At 33.2% G+C, this 18,662-nt stretch overlaps 1 protein-coding gene across 14 annotated transcripts in view; it reads right to left on the minus strand.

The window, feature by feature from the left end:
- Positions 1–1,957: 1,957 nt before the first annotated feature.
- The window catches only part of Epha5 (EPH receptor A5), a 356,197-nt gene continuing 339,492 nt past the window's right edge, over positions 1,958–18,662 (minus strand). For 10 of the 14 annotated variants that reach the window (XM_076546512.1, XM_076546513.1, XM_076546508.1 and 7 more), the window contains 3 exons: positions 18,216–18,409; positions 14,563–14,718; positions 4,970–6,458 (listed from right to left, as the gene is read on the minus strand). In XM_076546512.1, coding sequence (XP_076402627.1) covers positions 6,353–6,458; positions 14,563–14,718; positions 18,216–18,409 — 456 coding nt within the window. In that variant the 3' untranslated portion in view covers positions 4,970–6,352. Of the gene's footprint in view, positions 6,459–13,094; positions 14,719–18,215; positions 18,410–18,662 lie in introns of those variants that run through there. The other 4 variants (XM_076546515.1, XM_076546514.1, XM_016002368.3 and 1 more) reach the window with 2 other exon arrangements.

The following is an 18,662-nucleotide window of genomic DNA, read 5'->3' on the forward strand; positions in this document are numbered from 1 at the left end:
GTGTGTACGTGCCTGGTGTCTGCAGAATCCAGAGAAGTCCATGGAAGCCCTGGGATGTCAGTTACATTATGAGCTGCCAAACCTAAGTCTTCTGTAAGACCATCAGATGCTCTTAACCTTGATTCACCTCTTCAACTCTCATAACATTTTAAACACAATCAACTTTGAAAAAAATTAAAAAGATAATTTAACAGCACAGAACTCTGTTTTTTCCCTGGGGAAAAAGTCTCTTTGCCCTGTCAATTTCATGTAGTTTATTATTTTGATATGGTAAAAGTAAAACTTTACTTGATGTTTTATGTATAACTGAGTCAGAATGAATACTAAGAATTTTCAAAAATCTCAAAATACTTATTGATCGTTGAGTTTGGAAGAAAATTGTCAGCAAAACACATGTGAACCTGCAATTTTTAAACAAAAGTAGTTATATTAGCAGTCAAAATAATGAATATTTATTACAAATATTTGAGGTTGTAGTAAATCATCAAACTGGACACCAAATTGTTTTGAACTAATTGAAGAAATGATGACCTCTACCACAAAAGTATCTGAACCGAATTGTTAGGCCTGTATGAAGAACGACAAAGCTGAAAATGTTACCACAGAATGAATACACTAGCATATGATCAGTGAGACCCTGGAGCCTGCACGAAGGCTAACACTTTGATTGGTGGAAACGTAAAATTCACTTTTTCCTCGGTGATCCTCAGCTCTGTCATTAGTTAAGGGAGCCAACAATATGCATCTCAACTGTAAACATGAGAATTCCCTCTGCAGAATGTCTTCTTCATTAAGCCTTTGTTACCATATTACTCCAATTTTGTCAATAGTAAATAAGAGATCTGTAAAATTGTTTTTAAATGGTGTCCTTAGTTCTGTAGTACATTAAGAACAAGGTAAGTCTAAATGAAAACCACTCTGAGTAACGTATGAGAATAAATATTGAAATAATAAATAAAATCCTAATAACGGAATTTTATACATCAGCATTACTTATGACTATTATATAAGCATAGTATGTCATTTTCTATGTTGAAAATGCACAAATTACAAAATGATTCTGTGGTGATATTTTATTTGTGCTGAAATGTGATTGTATTTGTATGTTAATAAATAAAGTTGCCTGGGAATCACAGCTCAAAGCAAGCCATTAAGCAGAAGTCTGGCAGTGGTGGCACATGCCCTTAATCTGATTACATGGCAGGTAGAGTCTCTGTATGGTTAAGGCCAAGGCCAAGCGGTGACCCAAACCTTTAATCCCAGTACCAACCATAGGGACCTGGAGGTCTGTATAGACAGGCAGTGATGAGGAAATCATGTGGTTGCGTTTAGAGGCAATGAGAAAGTAGAACAGACAGTCAATGAAAATACAGGACACAGGGAAGGATGGTAGTGAGTGATAAGCTAAAGGCTATTTGCTAGTGCTCTGATTTCTTGGGCTTTTAACTCTGTATTTGGCTCTGTGTTTCTTATTTAATAAGACCGTTTAGAATTTTATCTACATGATTCAATCTATAGAATAGATATCATTTGCCATTTTAAATGACCACTATGATATAATACAAAATAAGGAGCCTTGCTTCTTAATCCCCTTCTTGTAGGAATGTTCTCTTCTTACATTGTGATAGCAGAAATGCCTACCAATAAGTGGTCTCAGGTTGATGCCAGTTACAAAAATGCCCCCCTTTATAGATGGTACAAATAGCATTTATTTTCCATTTTTATTTTTTGTTGTGGTTCATATTGTTTTGTTTTATTGTTTTTCTTCAAGTAAGTTTTGTATTATATTGTCACCATGAATTTAGGTCATTTTCTACAATCTTAGCTTACATGGAATATGTATATGATCACTTTTTATAAGTTAGAAAATAAAACATTTTTACCAGAATAAAGATCCTATGCAAAAGGCTATACATTTAAAATCTTAGAAAAGACCAAGTAGGACAATCAGATTTTACTATATTCAAAGGGTTTTTATTTTCTGAAAAAATATAAAATTTAATATCTTACACTACAAAAACATGTACACAAACTGAAAGCACATAGAGATGCAGATGGGAACCAATACAAAAGTGCTCATCCTTCCTTGAATTCACTCTGCGGCGGGGACACAAGACATTGTGATGCCTACTGAGGAATCGTATAGGCTACATAAATGTCTCTGATCTGCTAGAAACCAAGAGATTTTTTATAAACATTAACAAAGGACAGAGTCTGGCTTTAGTCTCAGACAATTACAAATGCATTATATATATAATATATTCTTTTAAATAATTAATTGCAAAACTACAGTAGTCTAAATATTCACATACAGTCGACCACTCAAACTTCAGTGAATACAGCACCCAGCATGAAAAGATGGGACATTATTTTTTGCCAACTTTACTTTTTTCCAATAACATTGAGAAAAGGAACTTGAGTCTGGTTATAAACAGACATTCTTTTTTTTAAATAAATAGCAGCTTTTTCTAAGTGACAATTACGTGGTCATTCTGAAAAAGAACATTCAACCATTGATGTATGAAAAGACTCATAAATTAACAAGAAATGAGAAGAAAGTTCTTATCTATTTCTTTCCTGATACATTGCTATATAATTAACAGCATAATAGAGGAAAAATATTCAATGTAACCAGCTGTGCTATAGCATTGAAAAACTGATGACTTATTTGAGCTATCAAATTTCAAATAAAGCTACCATTATGATTCTGTTCATTCGCTCATCATTATCACCATTGCCATTTTATTGTCCCTATTTCTTATTTACATTGAGGTTAAACATCTGGCAAAGTTTAAACAAAGACTTTATTATCACATTTAATTTTCCCTCCTAATTTTGAGAAAGAACAGAATGAAAAAGAGATATTTTCTACTATGCACCATCATATACCTAAGTCTCTAACAACTGACTCTCTTTGCCATCTAATGTACCATTACAGCCAAAACACCTTCCAGAGAAGAACATTTCTCATTGTGCTTCTGAAAACCCACTTCAATACACATACAAATATCTTCTTTACAGCCTTTTGCTTTCACATAGAATCCAAATATCAGACATGCAAATGCATAAGTGTTCAACGGATAGTAACAGCTCCACTTTAACATGAAATGTGAAAGTTTTATCTCTTTTGTTACATAGTGGTTAGAATCATTTTATAAACAGAGCTAAGGGTGTTTAGCATTATTTGTGACAATTCCAAAATGAATAATTCTAGACACATTTAAACTTTAATAAAATATTTCTATGTAAATTGTACAATGATTGTATTAGTTTAGAACACCGGGTTGCTCAATAAAATACAGGGATTAAAAAACATGCACATTACAGATTTTAAATGGTGAAAATCAGTATCTTTACATTTTACATATAATCAGTACATTTCAGAGATAGTAATTTTTTGTCAGAGTACATGCTAGTGAATGGCATTATTAGATATAAATCACAATTGATAAACATAGTAACCGAATGACTTCAAATAGAACCAGTCAGTTCAGAGCAATTTCCTGTTGTACCACCTTACAAAACAGTTACAAGTCATTTTACAAATCAGTTACATGTGTGGAGATTATGGAATCTGTACTTTATTTTCTGGGAGTTGGTGGGTAAGGAAATGAATCCACTGGAAAAGAATTCACACCATCAGGATTTGCCAAGTCTAGTGCTGAGTGGCAGACTCACTACATTTCACGAGAGCAGACTCCTCCCTCTGTTCCACTTCTCACATTTATAGATGAGATTGGCACTTTTCAATTGGTGACATATCCAAGGGTGAACAAATATTTTAGAAAGGCATTCTTTCCTCTTTAGCGGGGCAGAGCTTGTATAATTTAAAAGTCTCTTTCTTCTAAAATCATATTGGCATTCCTTAGAAACTCTCCACCAAATTGAGATACGGATGAAAGCTGTGTGACCATTAAGCATTCCTTCTGAATTACTTTCCCAATGTAATACTTGAATGGCAAAGGAAAAATAAATTTGATTCAAATGAATTTATATTCTGTTATGACAAAGCTGAAATCATCACTCCAACAGCCAGCCACTTATGTGTAAGTGACCCACCTTAATCTCTGAACACACAGAATTGAAAAACAATTTGGAATGTATTGTTTTTATATCCCTACAGTTGTGGCTTATACAAGCTCTAAAATGTGAATTTGTAAACTTTTTTTGTTATGAAGTTCTCAAAATTACTTTATTACTAAGATTCAAATAATTTTTCAAAATTCAGTAGAGTATAATAAAATCAATTTTTTGATAGGGATGAGTTTTAATAATTTTGTGTTTGTTTAAATGTACACATGCATCTTTCTTAATAATGATATCTATCTATGATGTTCAATGTGACAATATTAAACTATTTCTTTCAATTCTGAAAATTTCACTAAACTAATAGAGATTTCTTGAATACAGTGTGGATCTACAGTGGTTCATGCCCCATGTAGTTGTTTTGATCTTTCCTCATTCATTAGCAAAGAGCTATTTCATTCTTTAAAAAGGATGAGAAAGAAAGAATGAAGGAAGAAAGGAAATGATGAAAGAAAGGAGGAAGGAAGGAAATACGGAAGGGAGGAAAGGAGGAAGGGATGGAGGGAGAGAGGTAGGAAGAAGCCTTCTCCCTAGCTGTTTTTCTTACATGGGTTAATATTGATGTGAAACATATGCTTCCAAGCACAAGGACCACCACTCACAAAATACTGGTATCTCCTCTTCAGATCTCACTTCTCTCATATGCTTTTACCAAGGTAGCCCCAAAGTCCTAATATAAGTTCTCTGCTCCTCAAATATCACACACTGTTCTCCTGATTTTATTAAGTGTAACAACATAAATATTGTTTATGTCAATATGACGCTCACTTTTTCAAACATTTCAGCAAATTGTGTGAACTTTACCCCAAATGAGAACCCTTTGTTGGTGTAGTTTATAGAATACACTATCATATATTACTTAACAAGTCTAATTTTTAAATATTTTACTTTGGTTCTTCAAAGTATTTGCAATATTATGTAATGGATAACAAAATATAATTAAAAAATTAACAAGTGATTATTAATAAAAAAACTTAAAATTCTGAGTAAAAACACTTTTTTTTCATTTTTTACTGGTGTCTTAACATCAAACTTTTGTAAATGAGTCACAGCAGGAATGATTACAATGATGAGCACAAAGGGAGCTGCTGAGTACCCCTTGTCTGGACAGTAACAGAAGCCAGCACACTCCAGTCTCTCTCCATCCCACACAAATGTGCCCTTTGTGTCAACTTTGTTTGAGAAAATATTTTCTGTAACTTAGAAAGATGGAATTTCAGAGAAGGGTGTGAGATAAATGGCTAGAACTCCTTTGTCAGAGATAGTAGAAACTGTTTGTAAAAATCCAAAAGGGAATTTATCTTAGAGATATTAGCTGTTTACATAAACTAATTAGTTGCTTTCAAAATGAGAGAAAAGGACATCAACTTGGACTGGATTTTTTTTCTACTGTTTCCTATTTCTCTTATTCATGTTACAGCCTTACATGAACACCCTTTCATGTATGCTGCCAAAATTAAAACACCATCAAAAAGGCAAGCAGAACAATATTGTACACACACACACACACACACACACACACACCACACACACACACACACACACACACACACACATCCAAGGTTAGTCAGTTCCTGGGCATATTGCAAACCATACAGTATATACACATTTATTATCTAACAGTCTCCAGAAGAGCAACTACAAGTAAATTATATAACACAGAAAAATAAATATACACCCTGTATTGAACTTTTCCTTGACCAAGCAACATGTTTATATATACTATTTTCTATAACTTAACAACATGTAATTACATTTTAAATTACACACTGTTTTTAAGGAATAATCTAATCATATTGCTCTTCAATACACTTATTTAGACAATTAAGACTTGAAGTAAACATCAGTGAAATGCAGCTTTTCTTAGCCCACACATGGCTTTAAAACTTTTCCTTTCAAGTAGATCCCTGGAAGTTTTGAAAGGGGCTGCCTTAACAGTCTATAAAGGTGCTGTATCTTGATATATTTCATGTACAAGATTCGGTGGAAATAATGGGGGCGGATTTAGTTATTACTTTATTATAGGATGCTTATCCCCATGTTTTTACTCTATGTAGGTTACATTTGTTTCATGAAAATGAAGACACTAAGAGGAAGAAACGGAGACTTTAGGAAAATATTGATTACAAGTTCAATGACTGAGACGAATGCCTCCAGAGGTTTAGAAACCACTCTTTTCCCTTTTCCCTTATAATCGTGAAAACAAATCTCAGGGCTGTTTACAAAGTGCAGAGTCATTCGCTTGAGGAAGTGACCCACGCAGAGGTCACACTGGCACCATCCCATTTACCAGCTGCACCTTCATCTCTTGAAGGCTGCTCATGATCTTCTTCTGGTGACCAACCAGAGTCACTCCCAGGCGCCTCAAATCCCTGCATGAAGAAAGCACACATTGGATGTATGTATTGAGTCAGTTTGTAGCACACCTCAATAGATCACGCTGGCAAAGGGGCAAATGTTTTGCAAGAATTAATCACAAAATAGTGACAGTTTTAGATATTCACAGTCCAGTGTTCAGGTTCTAAAACTTAAAAAATAAAATCTATTTGCAGTCAAAGAAAATGTACACGTTTATTCCCGTGGATGAATATCATCATTTAAATGGTACATAGTGGTGAAAATGAATGTTTATATCTTACCAATAAATTTTAAACTCAATGGGTACAGTTTCATTGAACAATATTGACAATGTGATCCTAAAACAATATCAAATATTATATTTGCTAAAAGAAATATAAAATGTAATTTAAAGTTTTATACCTTGTCAATTGAAGACTAAACTCTTCAAGAGACTTATTCATTCTATGCAGCCCTCATACATGACAGACAGCCTTACACAATAATCATTACAACAGTGCTTTAAGAACAATGTTTTATGTCTTTTTTTTATTTTGGATTCAAAGTGCCAGAGTTTCACCTTTTACCAAATCAAGCATCAACTTCTGTTTTCTTTTGAGATTTAGAGAATTCTTAAGACTATGCACTTTCAAAATGGCTTTTATTCTAGATTCTTTTCTTGTGTTACAGAAATAATCTTTTTAAATTTTTTTATTTATTTTACATATCAACTGCAGTTTGATATATAAACTCCCTCCTTTTTTCCCATTCCTTGCCCCAACTTCCAGTCTACCCCTCCTTATCCACTCTTCCTCTGGCAAAAATAATCGCATTAGACAAAAAAAAACTTAAAGTGTTTATATTTTAAACTAATAATATCTTATAGAACCCCCAAAACAAGGATATTCATTTTAAATGCTATTTCATAGACTTTATAAGGAAATTATTCCTCAAAAGGGTGTTTGGACAATATAATCAATGCACATGTTTGGAAAATTATATGAACTAATTCTAAGAAAAATTAACACTTATAACTCATAATTCTAAGTGACAAATATGTCTAGCATTTTAGAATTCTTTAGGAAATCACCTTGCTAAAGACATTAGCTTAATAATTTTTATTATTTTTGCATTCATTGTCTTAATTTTAATTTTCTTACCTATCAAATAGAATTAAAGACAATGACAAGACCATGATAGGTAAAATATAGTAGTTTCAGGTAACACAAAGCTATCTCTTAGCAAGAAGACTGAGCACCTTGGCTTCAACTTTGTCAGCCTTGGAAAACATCATCTACTAAGATAATTTCATATTTCTTCTCTTCTTTATGGTTTTTAGATTTCTCATGAGAATTTTAGAAAATGAGAAACAACCTAAATACTACTGACACTTATGACAGTAATAGATTTCTTTCTTACAATGTGAAATTAAACATTAATTATAAGACAGTGAACAATATAAAAATAATAATAGCTGATGTGGTTTGCAAGAGAATCATCAGCAAAACATTCAATAAAAATCCACCTGGAAACAAAGTCACCATTGTTATATCACAATAATAGATAATTGAAGATTAAAGTCCAAATAAAATACTTTAGTTGAATTTAGTTGTATTTCTTTCCAATTAAATTCACATTCCCAGGCTTGCCATTGACTAGGTGAGTCAATGCCATTACAGGGTTATTCTGTTCACTGTAGGTTATTTAGCAGTCTTTCTGGCTTCTGTTGAATCAATACTAGACTACAAGGAGAGACTCCTCATTATTGAGGGGACAAAATTCTTCAGACAGTGATGAATTTCTAATGGAAACACTCTCCATATTGAAAACCACATCATTTAACACAAGAACAACCAGCAATGCCTCATAATCACCCAGTTTCTCAGTACTAGAAAGGTATAGAATGGCAATACAGAATTTAAAAATATTTGTACTTTATGGATAAAGAGACACAGATTTGGGAAATTTAAATCATTCATCTGTAGATCACATCAGTAGGCAACTGAGGTAGAACTAAAACTAGGTACCAGACTTTGAAATTTCTCATCACTTTTTGGTGTGATTTTGAAAAACACTTCACATTAAATGCAAAATTTATTTCTGGTTAAAAAAAAGGAAACTCTGCACACATAATTGAATATAGAATATCCCCAAAGGACTGAACATGCTTTGTTGTTGTTTTGACTAGGAGTTGTATAAGGAATCTACATTTCAACATCATTTCCATTGTTAGGCAATTCTGATCAATCTCTATTTTTTATGAAAAATTGTGTAAAGTGAACCTTTATGGGTGTTTATCAGCAAAGTATAGATCACAGCCAGAACCAAAAGCTCTAAATTTTGAGCTTAGAAATAATCAGTTCCTAGTAAAAATAATTAAATTGAGACTAGAAATTATATTTTAAAATGAATGTTTGTCATACATATTGTAAAATGCTAAGTGATGCACCTATGTCCTGAGGACCATGTCTTTAAGTAACATATTTATTCAAGTTACATAATTCATAATTACTCATGTAGTCAGTGGAAAAACTTTTAAAGAATAACTACTACATTTTACTCTTAATGATTTAAACCCAAAATGGATTGGTTTTCCAACTCAAATAACGTGGAATTTTCACATGTAGCATCACTTTAATTTGAAGGATGTGCCTGTGTACATATGTTTGTGCCACATTCCGACTCTTGGCTAGAATGACATTGAATCATTTTGACTTATTTTTTTTTACATGTGTAGCTTTGCTAATGCTGATGCAATTATAATTTATTTCTCCAAAAACTAGCAGATCACAAAATAAAATATTGGTAGAATGAGTATGCTATGCTAAAAAAATGAATGTTTTAAAGAATTTCATTGGGTTACTGAATACGGGTACATACTTGGTGTTTATGTTATGCAATCATTTTAAACATTTTTATAAATAATGGACATCTTTTATTTGTGCTATTTCTTTAAATCTGATATGTTAGCTTAGGACTTATGACAGTGATATATAGGGAAAACATACCAGTATAATTATGTGCTTGTAATAGAGATATCCCTAATATCCTTTTCAGTGGAAAAGAGTGAGCAGTATTTAGGCAACTTAAACTGTTCTCAGACAACACATCAGTGAATTAAATTGGTGCTATAGAAAATTATCTGAAGCTTGAATATCTTTCTTCCAATACTGACAAATGCATTAGAATGTAGTAAGTAGTTTCATCTCACACATTTCACTATTTCCAACAGTTTCTTTTTTGTTTGTTTTCCTTTGTGAGTATTTTTGTGTATATGTGCCTGTATGTGCTGTGGGATGGTCTGTATGTCAAATTGCTCTGATTGGTCAATAAATAAAACATTGACTGGCCAGTGGCCAGGCAGGAAGTATAGGCGGGACTAACAGAGAGGAGAATTAAGGGAACAGGAAAGAAAAGGGATTCACTGCCAGCCGCCGCCATGACAAACAGTATGTGAAGATGTTGGCAAGCCACGAGCCATGTGGCAAGGTATAGAAATGGATTAATTTAAGCTATAAGAACAGTTAGCAAGAAGCCTGCCTCAGCCATACAGTTTGTAAGCAATATAAGTCTCTGTGTTTACTTGGTTGGGTCTGAGCGGCTGTGGGACTGGCGGGTGTGAGAGATTTGTCCTGACTGTGGGCCAGGCAGGAAAACTCTAGCTACATGTATGTGTGCATGTGGCATATGCATGCATGAGCTCAACTGTGTAGACATATGTGGATGCCCGAGGCTAACATCTGGATGTCTTCCTAAATTGCTTCTCTAACTTATTTGCATTCATTTATGCATTCATTTACTGAAAGAGGGTCCATCACTGAACCTAGAATGTGTTGATACCAATAGTCTCACCAGCGAGTACCCTGGGACTGGCCTGTCTCTGGTCTCCAGAAAGAGCTCTAAAAGAACATTCTGCCATACCTGGCTTTTATGTGGGTGCTTGGTAACTAAATTTATGATAGCTCAGAAAGTACATTACCCCATAAGCCATCTCCCAGTCACAACAATTTCTATTTTATTGTCACCTACATATATAAAGTGGGCATATTTGTAATAATAGTAACATTGTGGGGACAATGAAGTGACTCCACTCCTGTACAGGGACTTTTGGAAGGAAACATTTTCTGATGGTTAAGGATACACTTTTTTTTTTCCTATTTCACTGTGCATTTAAGATATTTCATGTCTAGACAGTTTTAGATGCATCCCCTTTATATACATTACATTAATTGCATTGTGACCACTTGTAATATGAACAATACTTAAGGTTGTTTCTAGCTCTTATAGCACCCTTAAGCATAGACTTACATAGCCAAATATGATGAGAAAAGGACATAGAAGACTGTATTATGCTGACAAGACTTGACATGTTTTAGAAGATCTGTAAATGTAACCTGGTGCCATTGCTGGGATTACATTTCAACATCTTTTTTAAACATTATTTCATGATATGAAACAATGAAAAACTCTCTTAATATATGGTGGTGCTGAAGTAGCAGAACAAGCTAAAAAAAATAGAAAACGTCTGATATATATGGAGCCATCCTATTGATTACTCAGAATACAATTCGTGTGTGTGTGTGTGTGTGTGTGTGTGTGTGTGTGAGAGAGAGAGAGAGAGAGAGAGAGAGAGAGAGAGAGAGAGAGAGAGAGAGAGAGAGAGAGAGAGAGATTGCTGATTCTCTGTTATGCTTTATATACCTCTTAGCCCTATTAATGGAATTAAAATCCATCACCACTAGCTAGATAGTAGCAGGGATATGAGAGACTAATGAATATTCACTCAACCTCACAAAATTTTGGTTTTTATCAGTTTTATAATGTAGCTATGCTGTCAGTTTTTCCTGGCTTATTTTAAAACTTATTAGGTACTGTGCAAGGTAAATGTATTTATCAAGAAAATATTCAGCCATTTTGTAGAGATGAGACCTTGTTTAAAAAAACACACATTCAGAGTATTAGCTTAATAGCATTGAGCACAGAGAACAGCAAGCTCTCCTATGCATGCTTTGAGAGCATAGTAAATTATGTGTAATGACTTTCCTCACAGGTTAATGAAGTTTTTTGAGTTAGTCTGCACAAATTTAGGTTCCAGATTTAGAAAACTGTTGTTTTAGTATCATGAGAGACCATTCTTATAACTGTTCCAGGAATCTCTTCAGCTTACTGCAAATTGGTATAAAATTTAAATTCACTGGATTTTGCTCATTTTCTAAATCACCAAGGTTTGACAGCACAGGCCTGAAAAGAAATCTACAAAGCAGCTTTGATTATGCCCTCACTTGAAATCTTTGGCTTCAATTTACCACTTGCCTCCAGCTCACAATTTCCCCTGTCAACAGTAACTCACAGCACTTGTACATGATAGTAGAGTCTTGCCATTTCTTCTACAACAGTTATTCAAATATGATTCCTGTATACAGACAGAATAGCATGGTTTGGGAAAAGAAGACAGGCAGCAGGCAGAAGCATCTAAAGTTAAAAACTATTCTTATTGGATATGCCTTACTTCAAGACACACAGTTGTTCATTTTTTTTCCCCCTCATACATGTACTGGCAAATAGTTGAAAAACAAAGTGATCCTTATTAAAGTAGTTTTTAACCAATGGTTATAATTAGAAAAACTGTTTTCCATACCTGTATTTTTAAATTTAATATACACTCAAATTTCTCAAGCAGTAAAACACACTTTTAATGTATATATAGTACTTGTGCATTTGCTTTCTTTCGTTGATTTAACATTTTTTAGCTATGAATATGTCAGTCCCTTATTGGTTTCCAGGAATAACATTTTATTATATCTAGCATAGGATTCATATAATTAATATTTAGATATTGGGTAATAACTAGGTATGCAAGGGTATCATCAGGGTGTTCCAAGAGCATGTCCCTGAATTGTGTGGCAACTCTGTAATTGGGAGGTGTTATTTTTTATCATAGGACAATTTTATTTTTCTCTTTATTAAGGTAAAAAACTGTACAAATTACTTTTTTAAATTCTTGTCCAAAGAAGCAACTGATGATTCCTTATTATGTGTTAAATTTAAAATAATACTTTGATAAATAAAACCTACCAATTTGAAACACTATGGTCAGAAAGAGTCATAAGAAATGACAGAAGTTGATCCTAATAATGTCAGGCTCTCCAAAAAATCAACTTCTTTGGATATAGAGTCAGCATGCCCAATTGGCAGTAAGGATTATGGTAATGACTATGGATCCCAAGAATTTGAAACAATTTACATAAGAAAACATTCTTTGACTTTACTCTTTTGTTTATAGTAAATGAGTTGAAAGGTAAATTGAAAGAGGCAATTTAACAAAGGAACAATTATAAGACAATAGAAGAGACTCTTAGGTCTTGAGAAAGTACACACAAACTGAAGAGCATTTAGGAGATTACAGAAATAAATAGGAAAGAATTTTAAGAAATAAGAAAAAGTGAAACCATGACAAAATAATATTAAACACATTTCTACTATCGAGGCCCCCAAGAAATAAAATAATTCAGAGGAAGATAACACTGACACCAAAATAAATTAAAAAAAGAAAAAAAAAACAGTTTTTTTTGTAACAATAATTGTGTGTGAAGGAATAAACAAAACTGTAACAGATCTAACTAAATATATGATCATATATTCTCTTAATAAAAACAAAGACATTGTTTAATGCAAATAATTTTATTATATATTTACAAGTAATCCGACATTGGGTAGAAGAAATACCTACAGTATCATTTTAATATAAAATGACAAATGACTTTAATAAATTAAAATGACCATTTTTAATGAAAAATTAAATCGTAATTATGTAAAAATAGTTTTAAATCATCAGGAATATTTTTTAGTATACTGTTTAGCCATAGCACAGATGAGCTGCTTGAGCATCAAAGAAATAATGGGCAAAACATTCATGTCTTCAAGATGTGATTTAGTATTAACTGTGAGAATGGGATTAAGTAAACTAAGAAAGCAAGCCAAGTGGTTGTGATTTTATGTATGTTTAGTTATCAGTGTTAAGGAAGACAGTATGGGAACTGTGATATTAAGCCATAATAAGTAATGGTACCCTGTTACCTTTCGTAGGGATGAACAATGAATTCAATGAATCAAGAATGGCAGAATGATTATAGATAGGAATGTCTAGAGAACTGCTCAGTATCAATATTACATGAAGGGATGAAGTTCTGATAGTGGTTTAGTGACTTAGAGCATCCTAACATTTTAAAATCCTTATAACAATATTTTAACCTTTAAATTTGAAGGTCATTGGAAGTCAGTTATCAAGATTTTACAGGTTAAAACATTATTAATTTAGATGTAATCTAGATGGAACCACAATAGGACAACTAATTTCCACAAATAACGATTAGGCTCAAATAATTACACATAAAGAGTATATAATAAAGTACAAACGACTTACAACCTTAAAGAATTTAATATTTAGCTCTAGTAATTTTTATTTCATAGGATTTGATAAATTGTCTCTTAAACGTGCAAACAGAAAAGGGCACAATTGGTTCCACTGAGATTGTACCAAATGACAGCACACCAGAGGCAGGCTCTAACATATTCTCAGATTTCAAGAATGTAAGTTGCACCATGTAGACATTAAATGAGATTCCTGCCTGAGAAACTTTGTTTAAGCTGTCACATGGGTATTCACTGTAGAGAGCTGTCATTTCGGAATATGTTTTTTCAGTTTTTGTTTTTGTTTTTTTTTCTTTTTTCTTTTGTATTTTGTTATACAGGACTAACCATACCAATTGTGCTTACAGTTTGTTTTGTTTTATATTTACATTCATATAATGTAAGTACCAGTATAAAAACGCATCAAGAAAACATCTTTTTTTTTCACAACACAAAGTACCAGTCCTTTGCCAAGTAGCTGTAATTCCAATTATCCAAATGCTCAAATGCTGTTTGTTTGATGCACAAAAAGCAAAGGTATTGGTCACAAGAAGCATGAACCATGCAGCTGTTAACAATACAGGCTAAAAAAAAAAGATGAGGCTTCTTTGAAATCTGCCACATATGGACACAGATTAACTGCTTCCCCTTGATTGCATCCACTCTGGTGTCTGAATACACTTTTCTTGCCCCAAAAATTATGTAAAAATGATCAGAAAAGTTACTCACTCCAAGGTCACCTGAGCCACAGCGTCCATTGAACTGTATCCATTTTCCATGAAAATCTCTGTGTACCGGCCCATCTTGATTGCTTCCAGCCATTCACCTACTGATCTGTAGGCCCCGGAACCCAGAGAACCATGTTCAGCCAACAAAGTAGATACTCTAAAGCATATAAAACATAAATATTAGAAGTAACAAACTGATGCTTTTTGATTTGTAATTATAACGTTAAATCAAATTCAAAGAATCCTTGGGACTACAATTAAATTATAGGTTTATACATTTATTTGCATAATAAATAATTTGAAATACAAGTGGTAAAAACAAAAATAAGCTTTAGGATTTTATTGTGTACTATGAATATGGGCTAATAATAGAAAAATTAGTAATTCTTTGTGAGAGAAGATAATAGTTTAAGTTTTCATTATTCATTTTTCATGACATTAAATTATATTCACTTAGTAAAGTTTTAATCTCCATCTAAGATTTCATGCATTCGCTTTGAGTTTCCATGTTTCTCATACAAATATCAACCTATATGGGTAGAAAAAAAATTCCTCATTTTCTCTACCAGTTTGTCAAGTGTTTCTGATTACAGTATTTGATACAATGGACCAATGCTTCCTTATTCTCATTTTCTCTCACAGTCTATCATAGTACATATTATCCATACAACTTAAGAGACATTTTATATTTGACCAGCTCTATTCCACTTACCACCAATTTAATTAAAGAAATCTTTGTGATAAATCCCTTTTGCTAAGGTGCCATGCACTTCTGACACATAACCTGAAGGGTCCGTTCATGATCTGACCTGAAAGTCTCACTATACCAGAAGTCAGGCAAGCATCCCAGGGAAGGAAACAATCAGTAATCCTATCATGTTATGATGCCAGTGAATTACAACTCTGTCCAGCATGGCACATGAGCACTCACTGAAGGTGCAGTCTTGGTATTAACATCATGGTGATAATCAACAGCTCTCTAACTGAAATTAAGGCTGTTCAACAAAAGGGAAATCATCCCTGGTATGGGAAGCTTACCTAATTACTCACGGTTAATGAGTTCATGGATCTTAGAGAAGAACTAACAACTACTATTTTACTAAACCAACATAATTCCTAACTGCATTCTAAATATTTAAACTTACACCCATAGAAAAGTGTGGGTCTCTCCCTTCATCAAAGAAACGTCTTTTTGCAACAGAGAGCATTAGAGAATGCACAACTGATCAAAAAGCCGAGAACAAGCAATCATATAGTCCCAAATGATACATCTTCAACACAACTGCTACATCTAAAGTTCTGAGGGACATTTCAGAAGTGCAGACAGAAATATTCTAAGAGCCAGGCCATGGAGAAGTCTTCTGTGAGATTGTGTCTCCTAGAAATGTCAGGAAAGCTATACCCATTGACTCTCAACAACATAGTAGTCTAACTAGACCTGGAAAAGAATGACATCAAAATACATTTTAACATGGAGGGGGAAAAAATCTCACAGGGCCTCAACCCTAGAACAGGGACTACAGGCAACTAAGGGATACTGAGAATGGAAGAAATAGTTTTATTTCTAAGGGAGAATACCAGAACTGGTTATCCAATCATATACATACAAGTGTGTGTGTGTGTGTGTGTGTGTGTGTGTGTGTGTGTGTGTTTTCAATTAAAGAAACTAAGGCAGTGAATTGAAGAATTTAAGAAAGAGCCAGGGAAGTACATGAGAAGACTTGGAAGAGGAAAGAGAAAGGAAAAAATGATGTAGTTATATTTTAAGTTCAAAAATGTAAATTAATATAAAAGACCTCCTCATGTCTCTCCTGCACAGACACTATAGTGTCTGGCTTATCTGGAGTTCTCTTCTCACTCTCCAGCACAGAAACAAATACAAGTGGTTAGGATGATTGTGCTTTGTCTCCCTCTTATCCTCAAGTGTGTTAGATCCATAAAGGAAGAATATCGAGATCTGCTAAATTAAGCCTGGTGTCTTCAGCTCTTACCTCACAGCATAAAACAGACTAGAATGGTGAATATTCACCGAATGATATAGTATACTGATCTATGGTCATTAATCAATAGTTTATCAGAACTATTAGATATAGAAATAAAGAAAGTAACAGGTAAAGAGTAGAAGGAATATTAAATTATAGAATCATCACAATTTTGTAAATAGTCAAGTCTATAGAATATTACCATGGGGAGAGGCCAATAGAGTTTAGAAAACAAGATCATTAATAAAAAAAATTTAAGGTACTATATAGTTTACTGAAGTGTTCAAATCTTGTGACATAAGTCAGAGTCCACAAGAGCCATGAGGAAACTTCTTGCAGAATTAGTGTTTGTATGTGATTGTTGAATTAAGGATGGGTAGTGAATGGTACAGTCTGAATGGTTAATCTATGCACAAGGGTAATGTGCTGAATTCTATAGGTAATATATAAGAAAATCCCATACACCATATATAAGAAAATAAGGAAGATGTTCAAAAAAAAATCAATATGATTTAGAATACTAGGAGCTTTTTTATTATCACCTTTTCTTAGATCCATTTGTAAGAATCACTGCAATATCATTCAAATCATTCAATATCATTGAAAGAGGTAGACTAGAGAAAGGCTTAATATTTTACATAACCATAGGAAATTTAGATGCAGATATTTAAGAAAAAAACATATGGAATAGCTTCTAAGAAGATGCAGTCTCCAGCTGTTATCATAGAAAGTTCAAAATATCTCAACAGATTTTGAGGGCTTATTTCCAAATTATATTAAAATGACTTAGTAAACAAGTGTTTCATCAAGATCATAGAATTTATGCAACTTCATCATAACCAAACAGCTTCATTTTGCTCGTTTAATAAGCAGCCAGTTCAGCTACTAGCATAATTTCCTTTCTTGTAAAAAAAAAAAAAAAAAGACAATGGCATTAAATAATAATCTAGTAAATTTTCTAATTTTGAACCAACTTGATTTTTGTTAGTGGGAACATTTCAATAATTTTGTGATAAAGAGAAAATATACTTTGCAAATATCCAATATTGTTTAAATATATTCTTATTGCAATTCAGAAAAGTAGAAAATATGGTTATTTGGCTTGTATACATTCTTCCCCAAGATTCCTCATTTATCAGTTTTAAATCTTCAAAGTGAATACTAACTGATTATTCAAATATCTCCATACAGATAAAGGAAAAAGAGTGCTTGCAGTCACCCATGTTCATAAACTGAATGCCATCATACAATCATATGTTAATGAGCAATGTTGAAATGTATTCTAAGAATTCATGTGTAATCACTGTTAGATATCTGGATTAAAATGCTTCAGTGCTTCCTTAGGCTCTTATAATCTCATTTCTCTACCTGAACTTATACTCTAGACACATTTAGATCTTGTTTTCTAAAGCTATTTTATTGTCGTGTGCATGTATTTTTTTGACAGTGACCATATTTCACGACTAGATTAGGCAAAGATGTCTTTAGATATACATTACCTACATCTTGTTTTTTTTTTATTTCAAGAGGGAAACATGATGAAAGATTATAGTTAAATAAACTGTCATATAGATTCATATAATAACACATAAATGACTTAATTGATAAAAACATGTATGACATCAACCTGATCAGAGATACTCCGGAAAATTATTCAAGTCTGGCCTTGTACCTGCTTGATGCATTAACCAGTGTCTTCAGACTATTTGGGTTTCGTATCAGCTTGTCCAACATGTTGACTATTTCATCGAACTTGGGCCTGCTATTCCGATCTTTTTGCCAGCAATCCAGCATTAACTGATATAGAGCCGCAGGACAGTCCATGGGGCTTGGCAAGCGGTAGCCTTCTTCCACAGCTTTGATCACCTGCGCAAAACAAAGCAGAACCAATCCACAACCCCACTAATGCAGCAGAGACGAGAGCTAACTACCATCTGTACTTTTAAATTTGTGGTAGTCACTGGCATCACTATTTTTATAAACCACTCAAAACAAAACATTAGGACAGAATGTACTATTACAACATTAAGTTTAAAAACTATGCCTTTTTCACATGTTAAAAAACTAGTGGCGCACGCCTTTAATCCCAGCACTCGGGAGGCAGAGCCAGGTGGATCTC

This window comes from Peromyscus maniculatus, chromosome 10, assembly GCF_049852395.1.
Source record: "Peromyscus maniculatus bairdii isolate BWxNUB_F1_BW_parent chromosome 10, HU_Pman_BW_mat_3.1, whole genome shotgun sequence".
NCBI lineage: Eukaryota > Metazoa > Chordata > Mammalia > Rodentia > Cricetidae > Peromyscus > Peromyscus maniculatus.